The sequence below is a fragment of the Centruroides vittatus genome, unplaced genomic scaffold (genome assembly GCF_030686945.1).
Source record: "Centruroides vittatus isolate TY-2023 unplaced genomic scaffold, ASM3068694v2 contig_6, whole genome shotgun sequence".
In the NCBI taxonomy this organism is placed as follows: domain Eukaryota; kingdom Metazoa; phylum Arthropoda; class Arachnida; order Scorpiones; family Buthidae; genus Centruroides; species Centruroides vittatus.
In genome coordinates this window covers 67577-93457 of record NW_027122364.1, presented here as the reverse complement: position 1 = coordinate 93457, position 25881 = coordinate 67577, and the positions used below count along the sequence as shown (strand labels likewise).

Sequence of the window (25881 nt, the reverse complement as noted above, 5' to 3'; positions counted from 1 at the left end):
ATTGATAACAACTTTATTAGTGTTTTAGAATATTTGAATTTCATACATTATTAATGAAATACATGCTCGTTTAATTCTGTATATAATTGTATTTTTAAATGTTAGTAAGGAAAGAGAGAATTTTGCAATTGATGAAACCGGAAATGGGCTACTTACCAATGGTCAGGAAGGCAACAGCAACGTTCATATCAACATATTCTACATTACAGTGTAACAGTAAGCCGAAGGCAGCTGCTGTTCCTAGCAAGGGACTGAAATAGGCAGCAATTCCAACCAATGGTTTACTACTGACAGCATCGAACGTTAGACAAGATACGAAAGAAAATGATGTCATAATGACTCCAGAAACAAGTAAAAGTGGAAGACTTAACTCGGTATTTCTGTTCGCTTCTACATCAACAGTCTGTCCAGTGAACATATACAATTCAATATGTTGAAGCTTTACATCTGATAACGTGTTCAAAAATGCGTTTTCCCATTTTATAGCCAGCTGTTTCTGGTCTGTTGAGTCACAATCCAAGAAGTAAAGCAGACGGAATGCTTTGAAATCTTGGACATAACCATCGTCATTTGTTGATACTCCTCCGATATACATAACAGGTAATCGTAGTTCAAACATATTTCTTTCGTATGGATACCTTTACAAAAAATAAATGAAAATATAATATTAACATTTCAAAATAAACAAATATGTTATAAATTGTAAACGTTGAAATCAATTATAATATACAAGTTAATTTTACTGTAATTACAGAATTATTTCGATGTATTTTACATTTAAGTATTTGCTTCTTGCTTCTTTCAGAGACTAAATGGCTTTTTCTGGCTTTTAGCGTGGCGTGATTGATAGCCTCCCTGGCAGCGACTCAAATTGACAAATCACTGAAACACGTTTTGCTAAAGCAATAACTTTACAGATTTGAATGAAATTATGAGCATTAATAAAAGTAATAAAATGCTGTGTCGTTACTGAGCCGAATTTTTAAATTTGACTTACGACGAAAAGTATCGTGAACCAAGTGCTATCCCCATGTTAAGTCAATGGGAAAATTTTCGGAGCATGGATATTTGGATTTTAGAATAAATTTGGGAGAAATCAGGTATTTATGTAGAATGTGACATACTTTGGAATGGTAAGTTTTCAACCTTAAACAATTTGAAAATATCCACGTTAGAGGAAGTCGAACATCTAAAAACATAATTTAGAAAGTATGGAATTTATCTTTACAAGTGAGAAAAAATAATCTATTATTAACTATTGTATTTTAAATCAATGTAATGAATGTTAGTATGAAAATAACAGTAATTCAGTATATTTGTTTGCATTTTTGTTGGCCAAGAATTAATTACGTTTATAAATATTAAATATCATAAAATGACTGTAAGTTAATTGGTGATTAAGAAATTACACTATACTACATAAGTTGACTTACAAAACACTACATAAAATAATTTTTTGTATAGTGTGAAAAAATTAATAATAAATACCTCATAAAACTTCTTCCACGTTTAAATTCTTCAAATTTTCTTATTAAATAAGAAAGGAAATTGCTAGGACATCGATTCTGTTTATTCCGAGGACAGAGATCTTCATAGCGAAAGAAACTATTGTTCCAAAATATGCTAATATTTCGAATAATGTCGTCTAATTTTACCAGCTCTGATATAGCATTATCATTTAAAAGGGAATCGTTTTTAGATACAGCTATAAACATTCCCATATTGTCCAATCGAGAGGCTTTACTGAAGTCAAAGTTAGTGGTTGTATTATAAGAAAATATTGATTCGACAGAATTCCTTTCTGCTTGTCCTCTTCCATCAATCGGACTGTACAGATATTCTGTTTTCTGCACAATACGTAATTTGAAAAATCCAGTTGACAAGACAATTGTTATCAACAAGAAAACATAAATGTATAGCTGAGGGTGACAACCGATATGATATCCTATCCGAGAAATCCAACAGGTGAAGCTGCTTTTAATATTCTTCGTCATCGTTATTCTGTAATAAAGTATTATAAATTAATATTGATTCATATCAGTTTATAGAAAATATTTTGCAATTAACAATAACGTTAGTATGTAAAGCATTCAGGGTATAACGTTTGCAAATTGACATATTCGTTAAGCTTAATATTTATAAAATACTCAATAATTATAGTTTATGACCTTCAGGCTTAAGTAGTAATTTAATAAGTATGATAGAAGTTAACTTTAAACTGAAGTCATAAAACGGTTATAACGGTAGCCAATCAGAGTATTCCTTTGCATATAAACGACACCTGGACGTGGAGAGTGATTGTCATCCAGTTATCATTTTATCAAACATGGAGTGTTTCAAAGTGGTCAATAGCTAAAGAAGCAAACCAATGACATACTCTCGTGAAATGAAGCAATATATTGATATGGTTACTCAACTACTTGCTAAAAAGCATCCGTGGCAGCCGAGAAGAAGAAAAACATTTTGATTTGGAATCTCGTGAATTAATTTAAAATAACTTTTGCTTGGATTCTTCAAATAATGTTATTAATTATTGTATCATACATTTATATCTGGCAACACTTAAAAAGTTGTTGGTCGTCAGAGTTTCGTCTAGTTGTAAAGTTGTAAATAAGTTCTGTTAGTTATTAAAGTTAAGTATTAAAAGAATAAAACAAAAGAAAGGGTAATGCTTTATTCTTTGTCTTAACATGGTAGCAGAGCATGGTTGAGAAAACAAGAAGTGAAAAGGGTTAAATTAGTTTAAGTATTGAAAGGACAACAAAAAAAGAGCACACGTGGTAATAGCGGCGAAGAACAGTGATATTAAAATACCAATATTTGACGGAGCAGACTACAGTAACTGGAAATTACATATGTTTAAGTTTCTACAGTTCAAAAAGTGTAAAGATGTAGTAATGAGGGCTAAAATTAAGACCGACGATGACGAATGGGACGAACGAGATATCCAGGCGACTATATCTTATATCTATAGCGGAATAACTAACAAACAGCTAGAATACATAAGCGAACTTGATACGGCTTACGAAATTATCCAAAAGTTTGATGAGATGTATCTGAAAAAGTCAACAGCTCTGCACAAATTGTGAGCCGACATAACCTTGAAAGTATCAAATTGAAAAATTATTCAGATGTATGCTTATTCTTCGACGCGTTTGAAAAGGCTGTGAACGAATTAAAGCAGGCGGGTGCAGTGATATCAGGACAAAAAGAAAATTAAACTACATGTTAAAATCACTACCACAGAAGTATACTCATATTGGTGATTTAATATATGTTTTACCACAAAAGAAGAGAACTGTTGACTATTTGAAAAGCAAAATAAAGTTAAAAAGTGCAGAGAAAAATTCTAATGAAGAGTCAAATGATAGATCAAATGTATTTCGAGCTGAAGCCAGGTCATCATTTCAGAGTAAGTTGAAATGTTTCAGCTGTGGGAAACCTGGCCATTTAAAAAGAAATTGTCGTTTTGAAATTGAAAATCGTAGTCGAGGTCGTGGTTTTTCTGTTTATCGAGGACGTGGATTGTTCAATGCCAGATTTCACAGAGGACGAGGAAATTATCGTCAAAGCATACATGAATATCAAGGAAATAGTTTTCAAACTACCATTGCGAATAATACTTATACAACAAGTAAAAACGAAAAGTCAAATAAAGATAAAATAGAATGGTTACTTGATAGTGGTTGCACAGACCATATCATTAACACTGATGAGTATTTTGAAACCTGTGAGACATTGAAGAAACCTATAAAAGTAAAAGTTAGTGATGAAAGACTATTAGGAGCTACAAAAGTTGGTAATATTAAAACTTGTTTCCCAGTTTATGGACAAAAGTCTGAGGTTACATTAAAAAATGTTTTTTTTTCTTTTTTTTTGTAAAAGATATGAAGGCAAACCTGTTGAGTTATTCGAGGATCGCAATTAAACATTCGATTGTTTCAAGAGGAAAATTCTCAAAAATGTACAACTTATATGGAAAGCTGATAGCTGTTGCAATGAAAGAGGATAAACTATATAAAATGAAAAGTTATATCAATGAAAGAAAATCACAAGCGAACATGAGTAAAAGCAGTATGACTATAAAAGAAAAACTACATAGAACACTGGGACATATCAATTTTAACAACTTGAAAATGATGTGTAAATATGAATCACTAGACAGACTACCCAGTGAGATTGAACCAGGATATTTAAAGTGTGCTACATGTATTGAAAACAAAATGCATAACTTACTATTTAATAATAACAGGAGAAGAGCAGAAGACTTATTAGAGATTGTACATACAGATTTAAATGGACCACATCAAACTACAGGAAATCTTGGAAAAAAATATTTCTTAAACTTCATAGATGACTACTGCAAACTAGTTAAAGTTTATTGTATCCAGACAAAAGATGAGGTATATGAATGCTTAGTACAGTATGTTAATGATGTTCAAAACTTGACTGGAAAGATGGAAAAAAAAAGAAACTGCGATGTGACAATGGGAAGGAGTATATAAATGCAAGAATTTTTAATTTTGCAAAGGAAAAGGGAATAATAATAAAACCTTGTCCAGCATATGAGCATAAGCTAAATGAAACTGCAGAAAGATACAATCGATCATTAATGGATATGGAGTGATGTCTTTTATCAGAAGCAAAAATTGAAAGACGATTTTGGCCAGAGGTAATTAAAACAGCTGCATATCTTAAAAACAGAACCTTGTAAAGGAGTCAATGTCCGATCATTAATTCTTGTTTTGGGGCGTTATTTTTATTTTGTTCTTTTCTTTTTCTTGGTTCCTTTTTTTTGTTGTTACGGACAAACTCCCAAGCACCAATGACCAAAAGAACAAAAAAACGAAAATTTTTAACTTAGTTTGCATCGTTGCCCGATCCTGGAACATCATCCTATGTAAATTAGACAGTGCGGAGCTACACTGGATGAACAATTAAAAGCGGAACAGCCAGGACCAAAAGGAGAGAGAGCTTCAGGTGACCAAGGTGGTAAACGTCAGTGATAAGTTCGAGGAAATTGTGTTTGGCTGTACATTATTTATAGCTTGAGGAGGAGATAAAACGTTTTCTTTATTATGAGAAAGCTGTACAAGATTTTGATATTGTCTGTGGTTTGTGGAAATTATTAGTTTTAAATAAAGTCCTGGTCTGGTACTTGCCTCATTATTATGTAACCTATTGTTGTTTCCGAAAACGGTGAGTTACATAACTGGCGCCCGAACAGGGACCTTATGGGTCATAAGCAAGTTTTTTTTTGAGTTTATTTCAGATCGAACCGTTAGTGTATTTGTTTTGTATGGACGAGAAAATAATGTCTGAGGAAGATTTCATTACTCGTGAAGAGTTCAGGACTTTACAAAACCAGCTGACAACGTTATCGCAGCAAGTCGCTGCACTGACGCAAAGTATGGCAAGTATCTCTTCTGCCTTATCTTTTAAGCAGGCGGAGCCGCCAGCCGAGAACCGACCCGATCCCAGGGAAGTGAGCCAAACCAGTCCGGGGGGAAGCATTCCCAATAGGCCGCCAACAGGTACATCTACTCCCCTCCCACCAGTGACACCAAATACCTCGGTGGTGATTGTCAATGCTCAACCTACGCCATCTAAAACATTTAACGGGACATCTGAATACCCGGCGGCCGACTTTATCCAAGATATGGAACAATATTTTTTCGTTAATCAGGTCTCAGCTAATCGTTGGGTTGATACAGCCGCCTTCTTATTAGAGGGTTCTCCAGCTAAATGGTGGAGAAACGATGGACGGAAAAGAGTAGGTAATAGCTGGCCTCTCTTTTCCCATTTACTTAAAGAATTGTATTCTCCTCTTACAGACGAAGTCGCTCTAGCAAAGAAATTATTCAGCCAATCGTATGATGGTATGTCTGGTGTCGAACAGTACATTTGGGACACTGTTCAGCTGTACCGTGCGTGGAAACCCTACTCCAGGGACGAAGAAATCGTCCAATGTATAACGACTCAAATGCCTTTAAATTTACGTGAGTATCTAGAAATTAGACATTGTTATTCTATTAATGACTTAGTGCGAACTGCCAAGGAGTACGAATTTCGGAGAAAGCCGACCAGTCACCGATCTGCGGAACGAACCGATAATTCGAGAGAAAGTTTACCTGAACGCGCACTAACTCAACCCCTTAGTGCGGAAAGAAAGCCTCAGACGACCCATAGAGTTCCGGTACGATGTTATACTTGTGGAATTACTGGGCATTATTCAAGGAACTGCCCCCAAAATAAGCGAGCCGGATACCAAACAGTTCCGAAAACGTCTGACCCTATACAGGACCAAGGTAAAAGGGGAACCCGGAAGTTAAACTAATACCGAGGCCAAGAAGGGGGGCTTGGTCCTCGAGGTATGAAAAATCCTCTCAACTGGGGCTAATACTAAAAACTAAAACAAACTTACCAGGACTAACATTGATTATTAACGATATAATGACTAGTGCTAGAATTGACACTGGTGCGGACCATTCGTTAATAAGTGCGGACATATGGCGCCAAATTATTCGAAAATCCCCGGGGATAATTCTTCGCCCAGGCCCTGATATTAAATTAGCCATAAAGGGCAGGTATTATAAAACAAAGGGCAGATTTGTGGCCAACCTTCGATTAAATGGCACCTTATTGTCCCATGAACTCGTTGTGATTGACGGACTTTTACTTCCATGCCTGCTCGGAAGAGACTTCCTACAGAAATATAAGGCAGTGTTGGATTTTAGTAACTCAGAAATGGAAATTACTATCCCCGAGACAGCGGTAGGGATTAAATACAACTTAAAGGAATTGCAGACGCCATTGAAAGGAGAAGAGTTAACAAAACTAAAAACTGTTTTGAATAAATTCTCACATATTTTTAGTGACCACCCTGGACTCACCAACTACGTAGAACATGCCATCGAGACGGGGGATGCCCCTCCAGTTTCGAGCAGACCGTATAGGTATTCGCCTGTAAAGCAAAAAGAAATGCAAAGGCAAATAGCAGAAATGCTAAAAGAAGGGATAATCAGACCTTCCAATTCGCCATGGGCGTCGCCTGTAGTGATGGTGAAGAAGAAGACGGGAGACTGGAGACTGTGTGTAGATTATCGTAAGTTAAATAGTATAACAGTAACAGATAGATTTCCTTTACCTATCATTTCAGATTTGTTGAAGTCGCTAAAAAAGGCCAAATTCATTACTACACTGGATTTGTCGTCAGGGTACTGGCAAGTACCGGTAAAAGAGGGCGATAGGGCCAAGACAAGCTTCATTACTAGCGAAGGACTCTACGAGTTTTTAGTAATGCCATTCGGATTAAAAAACGCACCGGCAACTTTTCAACGCCTGATGAATAAAATCCTGAATGGAATGAGGTCCCGCTATTGCGAGGTATATTTAGATGACATAATTATCTACTCGTCTACCTTTTCAGACCACCTTCAACACCTTGAGAACGTTCTGCGGCGACTGTCGGAGGCAGGCCTGACAATCAAACTAACCAAAAGTCATTTTTGTCGACCCGATGTACATTACTTAGGGTTCCATGTAACTGAAAAAGGGTTGTCCACAGACCAAGGTAAGGTGGAAGCAGTCAGACAATTTCCACAACCTAACAACACGAAGCAGCTAAGCACGTTTTTAGGTATGTGTAGTTGGTACAGCCGCTTTATTCCACATTATGCAACTATAGCCGAACCACTGTACTGTCTGCGACGAAAACGTATCAAATGGAATTGGAGTCCCGACTGTGAGAAATCCTTCCAATTATTAAAAGAGCACCTTATAACTGCTCCTGTTTTACAGCTACCTGAACCCAACGTCCCATTTGTACTCTACACCGATGCCAGCACCGTAGGACTTGGAGCTGTCCTCTGTCAAGACCGCCCCATAGCCTATGCAAGCCGAACCCTTCAGAAAGCTGAGAGAAATTATACAACAACCGAATTGGAATGCCTCGCCATCGTTTGGGCTGTGGAAAAGTTCCGCGAATACCTTGATGGGACGGACTTCACGGTAGTTACCGATCACGCAGCTCTGCGATGGCTACAGAGTTCGAAAAATCTTTCAGGTAGGCTAATGAGGTGGGCATTACGCCTACAAGAATTTAACTTTTCTATTAGACACAGGGGTGGCAAAGATAACCAGCTTCCGGATGCTTTATCTCGCTTACCACTCGAAGCGGACAATGTAAAGGAAACGGATCTTTCTACGAAGTTATTAACCATCGTGAGTATAACTAATAGAGAGGAAATAATCCAGGCACAGCGAAACGAGGCCGAATGGAAAGAGTTGTATAAATACTTACAGGAGGGGGATTTACACTCAGATCCAAAACTGGCATCCGAATTAATTGGTAAGTCACGAATGTAAGTCACGCCAGTTATGTAACTCACCGTTTTCGGAAACAACAATAGGTTACATAATAATGAGGCAAGTACCAGACCAGGACTTTATTTAAAACTAATAATTTCCACAAACCACAGACAATATCAAAATCTTGTACAGCTTTCTCATAATAAAGAAAACGTTTTATCTCCTCCTCAAGCTATAAATAGTGTACAGCCAAACACAATTTCCTCGAACTTATCACTGACGTTTACCACCTTGGTCACCTGAAGCTCTCTCTCCTTTTGGTCCTGGCTGTTCCGCTTTTAATTGTTCATCCATTTAGTAGTTTGGCAGGTGTGGCAGCTGGATACATATCGTTTAATCTCCTTATTCATACCGGGCCAATAACATCTTTGCCCGATTTTTTTGACCGTTTTTCTCGATCCGAGGTGCCCTGCCGTCGGATGATCGTGTAATTCATTTAATACTGCTGGCCTGAGTGCCTTTGGAATTACGGGTCTCGGGCATCCTCTGTCGTTTTTCCTACGATGGTAATGTAATAAATCATCAATAATTTCATAGTGTCGTGACTTACCAATTAATTCGGATGCCATTTTTGGATCTGAGGGTAAATCCCCCTCCTGTAAGTATTTATACAACTCCTTCCATTCGGCGTCGTTTCGCTGTGCCTGGATTATTTCCTCTCTATTAGTGATACTTACGATGGTTAGTAACTTCGTAGAAAGATCCGTTTCCTTTACATTGTCCGCTTCGAGTGGTAAGCGAGATAAAGCATCCGGAAGCTGGTTATCTTTGCCACCCCTGTGTCTAATAGAAAAGTTAAATTCTTGTAGGCGTAATGCCCACCTCATTAGCTACCTGAAAGGTTTTTCGAACTCTGTAGCCATCGCAGAGCTGCGTGATCGGTAACTACCGTGAAGTCTGTCCCATCAAGGTATTCGCGGAACTTTTCCACAGCCCACACGATGGCGAGGCATTCCAATTCAGTCGTTGTATAATTTCTCTCAGCTTTTTGAAGGGTTCGGCTTGCATAGGCTATGGGGCGGTCTTGACAGAGGACAGCTCCAAGTCCTACGGTGCTGGCATCGGTGTAGAGTACAAATGGGACGTTGGGTTCAGGTAGCTGTAAAACAGGAGCAGTTATAAGGTGCTCTTTTAATAATTGGAAGGATTTCTCACAGTCGGGACTCCAATTCCATTTGATACGTTTTCGTCGCAGACAGTACAGTGGTTCGGCTATAGTTGCATAATGTGGAATAAAGCGGCTGTACCAACTACACATACCTAAAAACGTGCTTAGCTGCTTCGTGTTGTTAGGTTGTGGAAATTGTCTGACTGCTTCCACCTTACCTTGGTCTGTGGACAACCCTTTTTCAGTTACATGGAACCCTAAGTAATGTACATCGGGTCGACAAAAATGACTTTTGGTTAGTTTGATTGTCAGGCCTGCCTCCGACAGTCGCCGCAGAACGTTCTCAAGGTGTTGAAGGTGGTCTGAAAAGGTAGACGAGTAGATAATTATGTCATCTAAATATACCTCGCAATAGCGGGACCTCATTCCATTCAGGATTTTATTCATCAGGCGTTGAAAAGTTGCCGGTGCGTTTTTTAATCCGAATGGCATTACTAAAAACTCGTAGAGTCCTTCGCTAGTAATGAAGCTTGTCTTGGCCCTATCGCCCTCTTTTACCGGTACTTGCCAGTACCCTGACGACAAATCCAGTGTAGTAATGAATTTGGCCTTTTTTAGCGACTTCAACAAATCTGAAATGATAGGTAAAGGAAATCTATCTGTTACTGTTATACTATTTAACTTACGATAATCTACACACAGTCTCCAGTCTCCCGTCTTCTTCTTCACCATCACTACAGGCGACGCCCATGGCGAATTGGAAGGTCTGATTATCCCTTCTTTTAGCATTTCTGCTATTTGCCTTTGCATTTCTTTTTGCTTTACAGGCGAATACCTATACGGTCTGCTCGAAACTGGAGGGGCATCCCCCGTCTCGATGGCATGTTCTACGTAGTTGGTGAGTCCAGGGTGGTCACTAAAAATATGTGAGAATTTATTCAAAACAGTTTTTAGTTTTGTTAACTCTTCTCCTTTCAATGGCGTCTGCAATTCCTTTAAGTTGTATTTAATCCCTACCGCTGTCTCGGGGATAGTAATTTCCATTTCTGAGTTACTAAAATCCAACACTGCCTTATATTTCTGTAGGAAGTCTCTTCCGAGCAGGCATGGAAGTAAAAGTCCGTCAATCACAACGAGTTCATGGGACAATAAGGTGCCATTTAATCGAAGGTTGGCCACAAATCTGCCCTTTGTTTTATAATACCTGCCCTTTATGGCTAATTTAATATCAGGGCCTGGGCGAAGAATTATCCCCGGGGATTTTCGAATAATTTGGCGCCATATGTCCGCACTTATTAACGAATGGTCCGCACCAGTGTCAATTCTAGCACTAGTCATTATATCGTTAATAATCAATGTTAGTCCTGGTAAGTTTGTTTTAGTTTTTAGTATTAGCCCCAGTTGAGAGGATTTTTCATACCTCGAGGACCAAGCCCCCCTTCTTGGCCTCGGTATTAGTTTAACTTCCGGGTTCCCCTTTTACCTTGGTCCTGTATAGGGTCAGACGTTTTCGGAACTGTTTGGTATCCGGCTCGCTTATTTTGGGGGCAGTTCCTTGAATAATGCCCAGTAATTCCACAAGTATAACATCGTACCGGAACTCTATGGGTCGTCTGAGGCTTTCTTTCCGCACTAAGGGGTTGAGTTAGTGCGCGTTCAGGTAAACTTTCTCTCGAATTATCGGTTCGTTCCGCAGATCGGTGACTGGTCGGCTTTCTCCGAAATTCGTACTCCTTGGCAGTTCGCACTAAGTCATTAATAGAATAACAATGTCTAATTTCTAGATACTCACGTAAATTTAAAGGCATTTGAGTCGTTATACATTGGACGATTTCTTCGTCCCTGGAGTAGGGTTTCCACGCACGGTACAGCTGAACAGTGTCCCAAATGTACTGTTCGACACCAGACATACCATCATACGATTGGCTGAATAATTTCTTTGCTAGAGCGACTTCGTCTGTAAGAGGAGAATACAATTCTTTAAGTAAATGGGAAAAGAGAGGCCAGCTATTACCTACTCTTTTCCGTCCATCGTTTCTCCACCATTTAGCTGGAGAACCCTCTAATAAGAAGGCGGCTGTATCAACCCAACGATTAGCTGAGACCTGATTAACGAAAAAATATTGTTCCATATCTTGGATAAAGTCGGCCGCCGGGTATTCAGATGTCCCGTTAAATGTTTTAGATGGCGTAGGTTGAGCATTGACAATCACCACCGAGGTATTTGGTGTCACTGGTGGGAGGGGAGTAGATGTACCTGTTGGCGGCCTATTGGGAATGCTTCCCCCCGGACTGGTTTGGCTCACTTCCCTGGGATCGGGTCGGTTCTCGGCTGGCGGCTCCGCCTGCTTAAAAGATAAGGCAGAAGAGATACTTGCCATACTTTGCGTCAGTGCAGCGACTTGCTGCGATAACGTTGTCAGCTGGTTTTGTAAAGTCCTGAACTCTTCACGAGTAATGAAATCTTCCTCAGACATTATTTTCTCGTCCATACAAAACAAATACACTAACGGTTCGATCTGAAATAAACTCAAAAAAAAACTTGCTTATGACCCATAAGGTCCCTGTTCGGGCGCCAGTTATGTAACTCACCGTTTTCGGAAACAACAATAGGTTACATAATAATGAGGCAAGTACCAGACCAGGACTTTATTTAAAACTAATAATTTCCACAAACCACAGACAATATCAAAATCTTGTACAGCTTTCTCATAATAAAGAAAACGTTTTATCTCCTCCTCAAGCTATAAATAATGTACAGCCAAACACAATTTCCTCGAACTTATCACTGACGTTTACCACCTTGGTCACCTGAAGCTCTCTCTCCTTTTGGTCCTGGCTGTTCCGCTTTTAATTGTTCATCCAGTGTAGCTCCGCACTGTCTAATTTACATAGGATGATGTTCCAGGATCGGGCAACGATGCAAACTAAGTTAAAAATTTTCGTTTTTTTGTTCTTTTGGTCATTGGTGCTTGGGAGTTTGTCCCTTAACTAATACCATTGAGAGAAAAACGCCATATGAATTATTTTTCAAAAGGAAGCCATCAGTAAAAGATTTAAAATTATATGGAAGTAAAGTATTTGTAAGAATTCCAGAAGAAAAACGAAAATCTAAATAAGACAAGAAAGCAGAGGTTGGGATTTTGATTAGATATACAGATACTGGATATAGAGTATTGATGAATAGCAGAGTTATAATGGCTAGACATTGTGACATAATAGAAGAAAATGTAAACTTGTGTGGATTTAAAAATGAGAAAGAGGGAAAGAATGAAGATAAGGAAGAAAGACAAAAGGATTCAGACCAAGCAAAGGAAAAGGAAGGAGAAGATTCTACTAGTACAAACCAGAAAGAAAAGGATATGACAAAAGACTTGGAAAAAGACAATACACATGAAGAAAATAGTAATAATGACATAAAAGATGATGAAGAAAAAACGAAAGGAAGAAGATCTGGAAGACAAATTAAACTTTCACTCCGCTTTGATGATAAATTTGGTTATTACAGTATAAGTGTAAATTACTGTGATGCTACTGTTCCAGAAAATTTTCAGGGGGCGATGACATGTGATGATTCAGAGAAATGGAAAGCAGCAATGAATTCTGAGATGGACAGTCTTGTGATAAATAATACATGGACACTTGTAAGCAAGCCTCCCAAGGACAAAAGGGTAATTGATGTGAAATGGATATACAGAAAGAAGAGTGAAAGTGAATATAAAGCCAGGTTAGTGGTAAGAGGTTTTCAACAAACTGATTGTATTGATGACATTTATTCTCCTGTTGCTAAAATGCCGACTTTAAAGTTGTTACTGTCTTACTGCTGTCAAAATTCTTTAAATATTCATCAAATGGATGTAGAAACAGCATTTCTAAATGGTAAAGTTTTGTCTGAAGTTTATGTAAAACAGCCAATTGGTTATGAATATGGCACTGATAGAGTTTATAAATTGTATAAGTCATTAAATGGATTAAGGGAAAGTCCTCTTGCATGGTATGAATGTTTTAATGACTTTCTGACTACTCTTGATTTTTACAGGAGTAAATATGATTATTGCCTGTATGTTAAAAAGGAGAATGACTTGACAATTTACATTTTATTATTTGTTGATGACCTTTTGGTTTGCTGTAATGATAAACAAGTTATTGTTGATATTAAAAGCAAGTTATCTAATAAGTTTAGAATGAAGGATTTAGGTAGAGTAAAAAAACTACGGTTAATGTTACCCTAGGATCCAAAATGGCGGCCGGGGAAATTTTTCCCTACTTCGAAGACTGCGACGGGGAAAAAATTTTCCCCTGCATTCAAGATGGCCGCGGTTCCGGCCGCCATCTTGAATTTCTCTGCAGACTCCGCGGATTTTTTAACCGAAATAAACAATAAAAAAACAACAAAAAGAGGAGTTTTTTACTCACTTTTCGATTGTTCGATATTCTGAGTATGATCTCCTGTTTGGGGGTCGACGAAATTTTTCGAATGGTTGACTGTTCTATGTTCGACCGCTACTCCTTCTATGTCGTCAATGTGCATATATCCTTTCCATTCGTCCGTTATTATCGTACTGCCGGAATTCACGTATTTACAAACGATCCAATTCACAGTGTTTTCTGATCTGTCGTTCACCTGACATATGAAGCATTTCTTATCTTCATCGCAATGAATGCAAACGGACTCGGTCGGCTGTATGCTTAATTTTACAGCAAAATTCGATGCGTTATCGATACGGGGAGGCAAACCTAGCTCCGAAAAGTCGTCTTCCATTAACTTGTAGAAATCACAGGAAGTGCATCTCGACCAAAATTTGTCGTTGCAACTCAAATCGGCAAAACTAGTCATTATCGGACAATTGGCAATAAACTAAACGCGGGGAGGTAAGGAGAGGAAAAAAACACGGTCTTTCCTTAATTTCTGATTACTTGGTTCTCTAACTTTTAGGATTAAATTGTAATAAAAGAAATAACAATACTATAATACTGGAGGAATTAATAATAATAAATATTCACCGATAGCAATTTGTGTGCAAATGAAATATCGTTACGAAAAAAAAACACAGCAATTAATCCAATACGCAATTCGTCGCAACACAGCAGTAAACGATTCCAACAGGAAACTAGTCGATTTGCATAAAATTGCCCAAAAATGAACAGAAATCACGTCGCAGATCATGCATTTGCATATTCGTTCGTAACACCCCTACGAATTTCCCGCCGATTTTACTCTCGCACAACGTCACGAAAAGGCTCCCTCTACCGTCGCAAATTTACACACTACCGTCTCCGTTTCTGAGGTTACAGGATACTCGGCAACGTCGAACGCAGGGTAGAAACCGAACGGGGAAAAAATCCCCACGTCGTCGACGTCTCGACTCTAGGGAAAAATTTTTTCCCCGTCGCAGTGTCCGAAGTAGGGAAAAATTTCCCCGGCCACCATTTTGGATCCGAAGGTAACATTAACCAAAACTACATTGGTATTGATATTGAATATGACTATGAGCAAGATAATATTTTAACCTTAAGTCAGAAATCTTATATTGAGTCTGTAGCTAAACATTATAATATTGAAAATTCAAAATTGTATAAGACACCTATGGAAATAAATTAAAAACTGGAAAAGTTTAATTTAAATGAGGTTGTAAAGTATAGAAATTTGATAGGTGCACTTCTGTACATTGGTACTAGACCAGATATATCTTTTGGTGTAAAGTATCTGAGCCGATTTCAAAATTCTTACGATGAGAAACACTTTAAACATGAAGTACTTGTATTTGACAAGACCTTAAATTAAAATATTATAAGAATAATAATACTGGTATGTTAGGTTGTTTTGTGGATTCTGACTGGGCAGAAGATATTCTAGACAGGAAATCTACCACAGGATTTATAATTAGATTGTTTGGAAATCCAAAAAGCAGAATAGTGTAACAAAGTCTTCTACATTTGCCGAGTATATTGCATTATCAGAAGCCGTATCAGAAATAAATTTTCTAATTCGTCTAATAAATGAGATTTTCATTAAAGTTTGTAAACCAATTAAGGTATATGAAGACAACTCAGGTGTAGTAGCCATTGCTAAATATGGAAACTTTACAAAAAAAACTCAGAACATATTGAAGTTCATTATCATTTTGTGCATGAGAATGTTAAGAAAGGAAAATTTGAAATTTGTAAAAGTAGAGTCAGAAAATAATATTGCTGATATATTTACAAAGGCATTAGGAAATGTCAAATTCATTAAATATAGAGAAATGCTAAATGTAAAAGAATAGAATATAAAATGTGTGAGATTAAGATAAGTTGTTAATAGAGTTGTCAAGTTAGCTGTTACTTTTCTTGTATTTAACATTTTTTGTGTTACAATATAAATGTAAGAGGCGTATTAATTATTGTACATTTATATCTGGCAACACTTAAAAAGTTGTTAGTCGTCAGAGTTTCGTCTGGCTGTACAGTAGTAAATAAGTTCTGTTAGTTATTAAAATTAAGTATTAAAAGAATGAAACGAAAGAAAAGGTAATGCTTTATTTTTTGTCTTAACAAATGTAAATGAATTAGAACAAAATGTCCTGTCCTGTTAGGACCGACACCAGTTAGGGTGGTTCAGAAGAATCTAATTTGCGTGCTAACTTGCGATTTTTGACAATTTAGATGAGTAGGAGGGCTAACTTCGAGTGGTGAGTGTGGTGGGTAAATCGATAGATGACAGTTACTCGAATAAGACAGGTTGATTGGTTAACAGATAACAAAAGTTTAATAAGCTGTAAATCTATGCTATACATAAGGACTATACAAAATAGCTAAATTATAGCGATAAAATACAAACATTGGACCATACAATATTGGTGCGACTATTCCTTGTCTTATGCTGCGTGGGCGTGCCTAATTTCTTTACTGCAGAGAGAGAGAGAGAGAGTTTACAAATATATATTAATACCTCGAATATTGGTTGTTGGTCGATGTGACGTTCGTTCTATCGTATGGAGAGTTCGAAGCCGATGAATGTCTTCCCACCGGGTCTTCTCCTGGGACTGGATCAGGTAAGTTGGATGGATGTCTGGGAGACTAGAATGGCCACTATGAAAGATATTACTTCCTGAGGACAAAAGCTCGGAACTTCGGGTGTCTCCACCTTTTATACTATTTTCATGTGAACTTGGTCATGTGATCATCAGTTGTTTAGAATAGGAAGGTTACTTTTGCAGGTGTGCGAGCTCGGCAACGACTTTCGTTGACGTCATGGAGTCGCTTTTCATTTCTTTTATAATCCGATGTTATCGTTTCGCAACTGACTGTTAACTTCAACTCATTCGCAACTCATTCATTTGTTGGTAGTAGAGTGGTCATTTAATCGGTGTTTGATGCGATGTTTTTTCTACCTATCGCGATAGATGTTTACTTAAAATTTCTATTAAAATGCGTTAAAATAACCCTAAAAATTGTGAATCTCACATGTCATGTGAGATTAGTGGGGGGAGGGCACTGAGGCGATCCCTAGTGACACTTACTCGGCAACGGATCGGCGCGATCCGATCTCCTTGTCTGTCGATGGTTTTAGAGGGCAATTAGTGGTGTGGGGAGGTCGCGAGTAAGTCAATAGGGTGACAGGTTTCCGATTAACGACAGGTAGACAAGTTTAAACGTAACAAAAGCTACTAATTTTCACGACGAATTATTATGCGTAACGCGAGTCGCGTTTCCGGAGAGAGCTTACAATTGTTCATTCAAAAATACCTCAGAGAAAGATGCAGTTCTCTGTTTTTGTAGAGGTTGAGCCGGGGACAGAGTTTTCTTTTCTTTAAGGCGATTCGAGCCATCGTCTTCTATGGAAAAGTCTGCTTTAGGCTATTCTGAATATGGCGGGACGGAAGTCTTCTCTTGCGTCATGGAGTCAGTCTTGTAATTACCGTCCTAGAAGGTGTGTTGGGAGCCTTGGTGGAGTTTGTTGTATATGTGGCGTTTGATGATAAGAGTCCACACCGACTTGAGTTTTCCCCCACCTTTCATCAAATTAGCTTGAGAAAAATAGTCAGGTGATCGACTGTTTGGATGAAGAATCTGCAGGTGTGAGGTGAAGGGTTACCTTTGCTGACGTTATGATGTCGTCCATCTGTAGCTGTCATGTCTATATTTGGTTCGAGACTTGTACGCTTCTGTCTATTTAGACTTTGACAATCAACTTTCTCCTCTTTTAACACTGTGTTGTTTATCGTTTAGACTCGGATGTTGTATTTCTCAGCCAGTTGTTGATCGTACCGTTGATATTCAATCCATTTTCTGCGCGATGTTTTCTTACGATCGCAACGGAGAAACAGGCTTAAGATTTTTCTTAATTTTACGCAGAATCGCGCTCGAATCTTCACATAGATATCATAAAATCGAAGTGGGAAAGAGAAAAGAAAGTGGGGGGTTTCACTTCTCTTCAGTTTAAGTAATTAATTTAATTATCTGATTACCTGTCAGAATGTCACAATATTGTGGAACTCATAAATTTTCAAATTAAAATTTAATTTTCGAGTGTGTATGTGACAATCAACGTGTATATAGTACATAATAGACTATATACAATGTGTGTGCAGTATATACTGAATACATAATAACCACACTACATAATGGTGAGCAAACTTACAAAGCTATTGCATACAAAAGTTTATAAAAGGCAGTTATATAAGGGATCTGCAGTAAGATCTAAAAGAGCCAATATAATTATATGTTATTAATTTAAATATTAATTATTTATAATTATGAGAGCCGGTACTGGAAGAAAAATGTGTACGAAAAAAGTTTATGTTGCATATTTAAAGGCAGTAAATTAGAATTTTCCATTAACATTGCTGAGTATATGTTGGATTAATAACAGGAATTGACGAAATTACTCTAATCTTAAATCTATCAAAATTTAACGACTCTTACCTCAAGATATCTTTACACAGCAGATTTTCTATTATGTGCTAATACGAAGGTCGAATGACAAGAATGAGTTTCAATATTAAAAACATATTTCTTTTAAACTCTATTTTCGAACCGGTTTATAATTTTCAAAAACTTTTTCCTCTAACAAGTAAATTAAAATTCCAAAACCCTATTGCATAAAATTGTCTGTTGTTTAAGATACAAAAGAGCATCGAAGGTATTAATTGATAAACAAACATTTCAGAATATAATTGAATAACTCTGAGCAGTTAATAACATCTGTAGCAAGTCACAATCAAACAATAAGTTTTGTCATCTATACCAGTGTAAGAATGGTATTGTTATTAATAATAATAATTATTATTATTATATTATAATATAAATAAATAGATTTTTCTTGTTTATTAATCTCCATAACGTTAAAAAGATGAATAATGCTTACATTGAGAAATTTCTCTTTATCTTTTTAACGCTATGGAGATTATTAATAAAAAATATATTTATTTCAAAGAGATTTCTCTTTTAGTTTTATTTATTTATCAATCTCCACATGTCGCCCATCAATGTCTCTACAGAGAAACAAACAACAATACTACAACCCGATACATTATAAACTATAGGTCAACCAATGCCGTATGTTATTGGGCTAGATATCGTCTATATAGACTCTATATATAACCGATATCTAGCCCGATAACATACGGCATTGGTTGGCTTGTAGTCTCTACAGAGCTGGAAATTATTCAGCACTGATATTAAATACATTAGGTCTGTAATTTTCTCGCATTTTCTTCTTTTATATTGCATGTCACCACTACACTCGTTCTTTCTTGTTCTTCCAGGTTCATCATCAGTGATAATAATGGTGTGTAATGGAAACTTTATTCCAGAAACTTTAATGTAAGTTACACAAAATTCGTAAAACCAATTACCGTTTTCAAATACACAAATTTGTACTAGAAGTACTGTACATATTGTGAGATGAGCCGGGGGCCAAGGGGGCGATCCGTAATGACTACTTAATCGGCACGGGTTGGTAAAACCCGATCTCTATGTCTTTTGGATGGCTGGATGATCGGAGAAAAGGAAGTCGAGAGATTTCTGTCCCCTGTCAGGAGCTGACACCAGTTAAGATAGTTCGAAGTCGCGTCCTAACTCGCGATTAGTCCGATCGATTCGGTTCACCGAGTTCAAAACATGAAGGCTATTTGTCGAGTAGGGAGGTCGCGAGTAAGTCGATAGGCTGAATAACGACAGGTAGCCAAGTTAACAAATACAAATTTTAATATAAAGAGCTAAATCTAGAGTTACAAGAGTTACAAAATACACAACTAAATGTTACTGGTAAATGCGTCGCTTTGCGAGGCGCGGTCCGGTTCCCTATAAACTAGTATCGAACGCGGAGAGAGAGTTTACAAACTTTCTAACTAAATACCTCTGAAAGCGAGGAATAAAATTTTCTACTTCCGGTGAGGCGACGTGGTAAGGAAAGGTTCCAGGTAGCTTCGGTGCTGGAGTATGAGGGACGAACCGTGCCGCTGTCTCGGCCTGGATAATGGCGAGTCTAGCCGTCGTCTGCTATGGTCGTCTTCTAAATTCCTCTTTAGACTGTTTCGGATATGATAAGACAGAAGTTTTCTCTTTCGTTCGTGAAAACTTCACGAAACAAGGAGTTCGTCTTGTGATCGCCATCCTGGAACGGTCGATGAGAACACGCGGGCTGAAGGTATTCGCCTGGATAATGGCGCCTGATCAAGTCCACCCGACTTAAGTTCCTGCCTCCTTTTTATCCGATCTAGCCTGGGAAAATGAACAGGTGATCGACTGTTTGGTGACGAATCTGCAGGTGTGAGGTTAGAGGTTTAGAGGTCTTCCTCAATGACGTTATAATGTCGTCCATATATGGCTCGAGACTTGTACAGTACCTTTCTTCTAATTACTCGTTCGACAGTCTACCTTTTCCTCCTTTAATTAACAATAGCTTGTTTAGTTTAACACTCAAATGTTATAATTCTCTCCCGATTGTTGATAGTAAAGGTTTCAATCCGTTTTCTGCGATGTTTTCTTAACAATCGCAACAGAGAAATAGGCTTTAAAATTTTCTTGAATTTACGCAAAATCGCGACTACGATTCTCACAATATCCTTATGCCTTCATAGCAAAAGAAAAAAAAAAAAGAAAGGAAATTCTAATGTTACCGAAATAGTACGTTTTCAGACACCCTATATTTCGTGAAGTCGGATGAGTTTTAATATGATAATATTCTGAAATTAATGAGAGGAACAGTGAGTTAATTTTAAAATTTTTATGTATATTTCATTTTTCGTTATTTTTTCACATTTAAAATTTACAAACATCAAATAATATTATATCTAAATTTCCAAATTTATTCAGCCTTGAAGAGTTAAAGGACATTATTTATTGTTGTTAGACTTTCATTGTTTAGACTTGAATGATCTTGTGATTACATCAGGAAAATTACAAACGTTATCTTTAATAACATTTTTATTTTCTTCATTTTTTCCCCGTTGATTTTTTTATAAATATTGAAGAACAGGGGCTGTTAATAGTTAAAATTAATAGGCTGTTAACTGTTAAAATTGAATTTTTAGAATACGTTTCATCTATTTCAAATATAAAATATTTCTTTATTAAAATTATTAAAGATTTCCATTTTTCTTTGAAATTTGTATATTATTAATTTTGATTTTATATAAATCAATGTTATGAAGTATATATTAACTTGCTTCATTCATCTAAAATATCGAATAAATCTTTTTAGTTTTATGATATTATTAAAGCTGTAGCCGAATAATAAATACCTCAACAATACGAATTTTATTACCTTTTTTACAATATTTTAAAGAATATAGTAAGGAAGATTCAACAAAAGGAAGACTTATACTAAGGTAAATATTTATAAAATTTTAAGATAAAAACTATTAAATCTTTTTAAAATGGCTGACGATTTTTACACATTAAAAAATACGCAGTAGAGACTAAAATGTCTTCCATTTTCGTCATGTCCATTCACCAAGAGAAACAGTCTTCTATTATAGAGACAACCTCTTATTAATAGCTACGACTCTGCAAAATTTGCAAAACAGTTTGAGAAGTTTACCGTTGACAAGCAACCGTATACAAACGACCAAATGTATAATAAACTTTCAATTCTATGAGTTAAATTAAAGAACTCATTTAAACAATAAATCTTGAGAACGGATTAGCAGATAGATTAGGCCCTTATGTTATATAAGTCTATAGCTTAGGGCCTCAGTTACCTAACGTAACATTATTTGGGGAGGAGAAAGGGTCTATTATATGCTACCGCTTAGGACAATTATTAATAATTGTCAAATTAAGAGAATTAAGGGAAAAAGACAACGTAAAACAAAAAGTAAACGGACATTTTGCTATAATTATGCAAAACAACAATGTAAATCTGAATACGGGAGTGTTGACAGCGGAATGCTGGGAATTTTTTGTAAATTATATAAGTGGTTTCTTTTAATAAGTTTCTGTCGGTGCATGAACTGTGTATGATTAAATCTACTGAAGAGGCATTCTATAGGCGAAATGCATTTAGGAGGTTTATTAACGTAAATAAGTTTTCTTTGCAAGTTGATCTCCGTTTTACCTTTTTTAACTTTAATTGTTTTTTATTCATTGTTGATGCAATGTTTTACAATTTTTTTGAAGTTATAAGATATCCGTAAGTCAGAGAAGAAAGAAAAATATATTTTTTCGTGTATTATACAATTACGTAAGAAGTAAAATAGTTTGACTCCATTGTTTTTTATAATTTTACTTTTATATAAAAGTTAATTGATAATATAAGTGAACAAAATAAAGGAGTTAGATCGCGAGAATACTTACTCGGAAGATAACTTCTTGGATAGTAAATTTCGAGAGACGACCCCCCATTCCGAATAAGGCACATGAAAGTCTCCACCCGTGTGATTAATCGCGACGTAAACATTTTATCATGTGATCCTGTTAGCGGAAACCCTGATAGATTTCGCTAACAGATTTGAATAATTTATATAGTCCATTGTCTATAGTACTATTGGTATTCACAGACATGACAGGTAAACCAATTAATACACTATTAGTAACGTAAATATAGTACGGAAAAACTATTAGAATTACTTTGGTTTATCTCAGGGAGAGTGGAGTTTTGGTGTTTAAATCGAAGTCGGAGTATTCAAAAATCCTCCCGACTTCGAGTCCTTTTTACTTTCCCAACTTGTTATGTATGTAAAAAACGAAAAAGTGTTTGAATCGTGTCACATTTGACCCTCCGAGTTTTTTGCAAATCTCTAGTTTTTTGCAAATCAAACCCAAAAAATGTCAAATAAAGGGAAAAATTCGCGAGTCCACGCGCGTTGGCGTCTAATTTGTTTAATTTCTTTATTCTGTTCTGAACTATTAAACAATATCTCAGAATGAGTGAAGTTTAAGAAACAAAATTTGGCACAGTAGCGTGTGTATAAAGGGCATTAATGCTATTAAATTTTGGTTCTCAATTAAAGATCGACAGGGCAGATACATAAAAGGGATCATGTGTCATATCTCCACTGTAGTCGGACTTAATGGATATTTTACTCGTTATTAGCATTCACAATCTTATAATGTAATCGAGATGGGTAATAAAAATAAGCTCAGAGTTCAAACGGTTACGAGTTGAAAATTGAAATTTGGTACACAGGATAACCTACTCATAAGAATGTACTGTACACTAAGAAAGGATATTTTGAAATTCCTCTTGCGGGGAGGAAAGGGAGACTGTCAAGAATTACCCTGAATAGCTCCATTTCTACTGTACTATTTTAGATACGGTTTTTTGTTTTTTTTTTTTGCGAAAAATTGAACATATTTTTAGACCCATCTAAAAATTCTAATTAGTCTCGGAAGAGGGGGGACCTAATTCTTGCATCTGATGAAAACGGGTAAAATCGGTCATAATCTAATAATCTTAATCTTCGTTATCGTTACTTTTTGCCCGAGCAACATCTGGCTCATCTGCTAGTTTTTTTCTTTTTTTATAAAACTCTTCTTACCCGCAAAATTAAGCTTGAGTTCTAATATAAGTACAGACAGAGAAGAAAATCTTAAAAAATTTGAAGATGATATTTACTATGCACTGGAAAAAATAAATCACATTAACCACTCTTCAAGTTTTGATGTTAAAATGGCACACTATCTAGCAGTGGCGTGCCGCGACATTTGATGACAGGGTAGCTGTGTTTCTGTAAGAAGCCGACTTCCAGGGGCAATCTGTTAATTGCGCATCAGTGATGGTCTAAGGTCGATAGGGTATTCATTTGTTCGATAAGCCAGTAAAAACTGTAGACTTAATTACATTCTGAATCGCTAGCCACGATATAAGGGCTAAAATTAAAAATAAATTATAAAAATTTACTTGGTGAAGTAAAATGTGCGGTGGATATACATACCTGGTACAATATATTGTTCAGTTGTATTAATATACTTTTAAAGAAAATTATAAATGTAGCTTTGTAAAGAAACGTACATAAAAATAATATAAAATATTCTTTACTTTTTAAAGTTTAAAACAATCCGCTTAGTCAAATAGCTCGATACGAGTGGCCAATGGATGGAATCAGAGACGGTCCAGGTAGGTGTGCAGTGTGTGCATGCCAAATCCCGAGAGTGCCGATACCAGTTAATGTCAAATGCCTCTTGTCGCATCACTAGTGTACCTCAAAGAACGTGACAGGGCTGTTGTAGATTTTAAACGTTTCTCACCATAGCTGTAAAAATGTAAATACTGTATATCTCGGCGGATAAGACGATAGTTGAATCATTAAAAAAGGCCCCGAAAATCCGGGGTCGTCTTATAGGACAGATACAAAAAATTAGATTGAAATTTATATAAATTAAAACCATTATAAAAAACTGACAAACCGTAATTATTTACTAATAGAGAGTAGGGTATGTGCACAAAATAGAATAGCCCATACAACGTTTTTGTGAATAGTCAAGGTTATTACAATCGCAAGGCAGTGCTGCCAGATGCAAAAAATAAATTTGTTTATTTGAAAAATTACATATAGGACATAATTCCGTATACGCTATACACTATTGTTATTCAGATGATGATCGCTGATCTAAACTAAATTCATAGGCCGTTGATAGTTTGGGGTCGTCTTATAGGACAGATATAAGCTAAAACTATAAAACTTCGACGAAAATTTATACCTCGTCTTATCTGAAAGTCGTTTTATCCGCCGAGATATACGGTATGTTAAACTTAATACTAAGTAGATTGTCTCTCATTTGTTTTCTAACTAATTCGTTTTACAACCAGTGTCCACGAAAATTTCCAAAATTTACAATTTTTTAGACACTCATCGAACTGGAAAAATTTTTGTCTTTGTTATCTAATATTACGAAGAAATCAGTCTCCACTGTACTGGGCTAGAGATTAGTTCGGTTAAGCTTTTATTTAAGTAAAATTCTGGCTCTTTCAGCAGGGTTTTATTTATGTCCCCAATTCCCTAATTTCTTAATTATTTAATTACTTCTTAAGCAGAAATAAGTCGAAACCGGTTACTTTGTACCTGAATATTTGTAGTCTTGGGAAAAAGTGGAAAGACAAATTTTTATGACAACGGATGTATAAATCGTAAATTTAAGGAAAATAAATTCTGGACCTTTTTTGTACTTTGTGCATCTCATTCATTAAATTTGGTTGTAAATGATGCTGCCAAAGTAACAGTTAATTTTTTAACATTGTACAAGAATTGTACACGTTTTTTTCCTTAATCCGTGGATCTCACACCACCAACCCAATTTCAGTAGAACATTTATTTTCCGCTCTTAAAATTATAAAATCTGATTTAAGAGCTTCAACGAATGCAAACTTTATAGAAGTGATGTGTTTTTGTAAGAAGTAATTCAGATTATAACAGAGATGAAAAATAATAAATTAATCAACATGACAAAATAAGCAACCTTTTTCTTTACCAGTCTAAATGTTATATTTCTCATTCTTGACTTAGTTTAATGTATCTGTATACTTATATATTACCCAATATACTCGTATATTAAGTACTGTATACCTACAAACATTTTTATTAAACTAATTTGTTTGTATACGAATGTATTTACTATTTTTATTCATACATGTTTACCAAATACCAATGCCATCATCAAACAAGTTCAATAAATGTGAATTTATATATTCGGTAGACATGTCAAATTTTAATGTTTAATTAATTTTTTAAAATCGTTTTATTTTGTATTTTTAAAAAATAATCAGAATCGTCGTCATTATTACTTTCCCGGCTGTTATACAGTATAGGCCTATAACAAAGGAAAAAGAATGACGATCAGTCAAAAAATGACTTTCCCAAATTTTACTCTTTTGGAGTCGGGAAGCCTCGAAACGTAGAGAAGTGCAAAAACATTCGGGGTATTTTTCTGTATGCACGGAGGTTAGAATGTGTACCGACCGATTTAGTTCAACCGTT

At 36.2% G+C, this 25881-nt stretch overlaps 1 protein-coding gene across 1 annotated transcript in view; it reads right to left on the bottom strand.

Annotated features, from left to right (window-relative positions):
* The window catches only part of LOC136979239 (patched domain-containing protein 3-like), a 28170-nt gene extending 9738 nt beyond the window's left edge, over positions 1 to 18432 (bottom strand). The window contains exons 1-3 of the mRNA XM_067275181.1: positions 18386 to 18432; positions 1489 to 2001; positions 157 to 638 (exon numbers count right to left, since the gene is read on the bottom strand). Of these exons, the coding sequence (XP_067131282.1) occupies positions 157 to 638; positions 1489 to 1994 (988 nt within the window). The 5' untranslated portion in view covers positions 1995 to 2001; positions 18386 to 18432. The remainder of the gene's footprint in view (positions 1 to 156; positions 639 to 1488; positions 2002 to 18385) is intronic.
* Positions 18433 to 25881: the final 7449 nt, after the last annotated feature.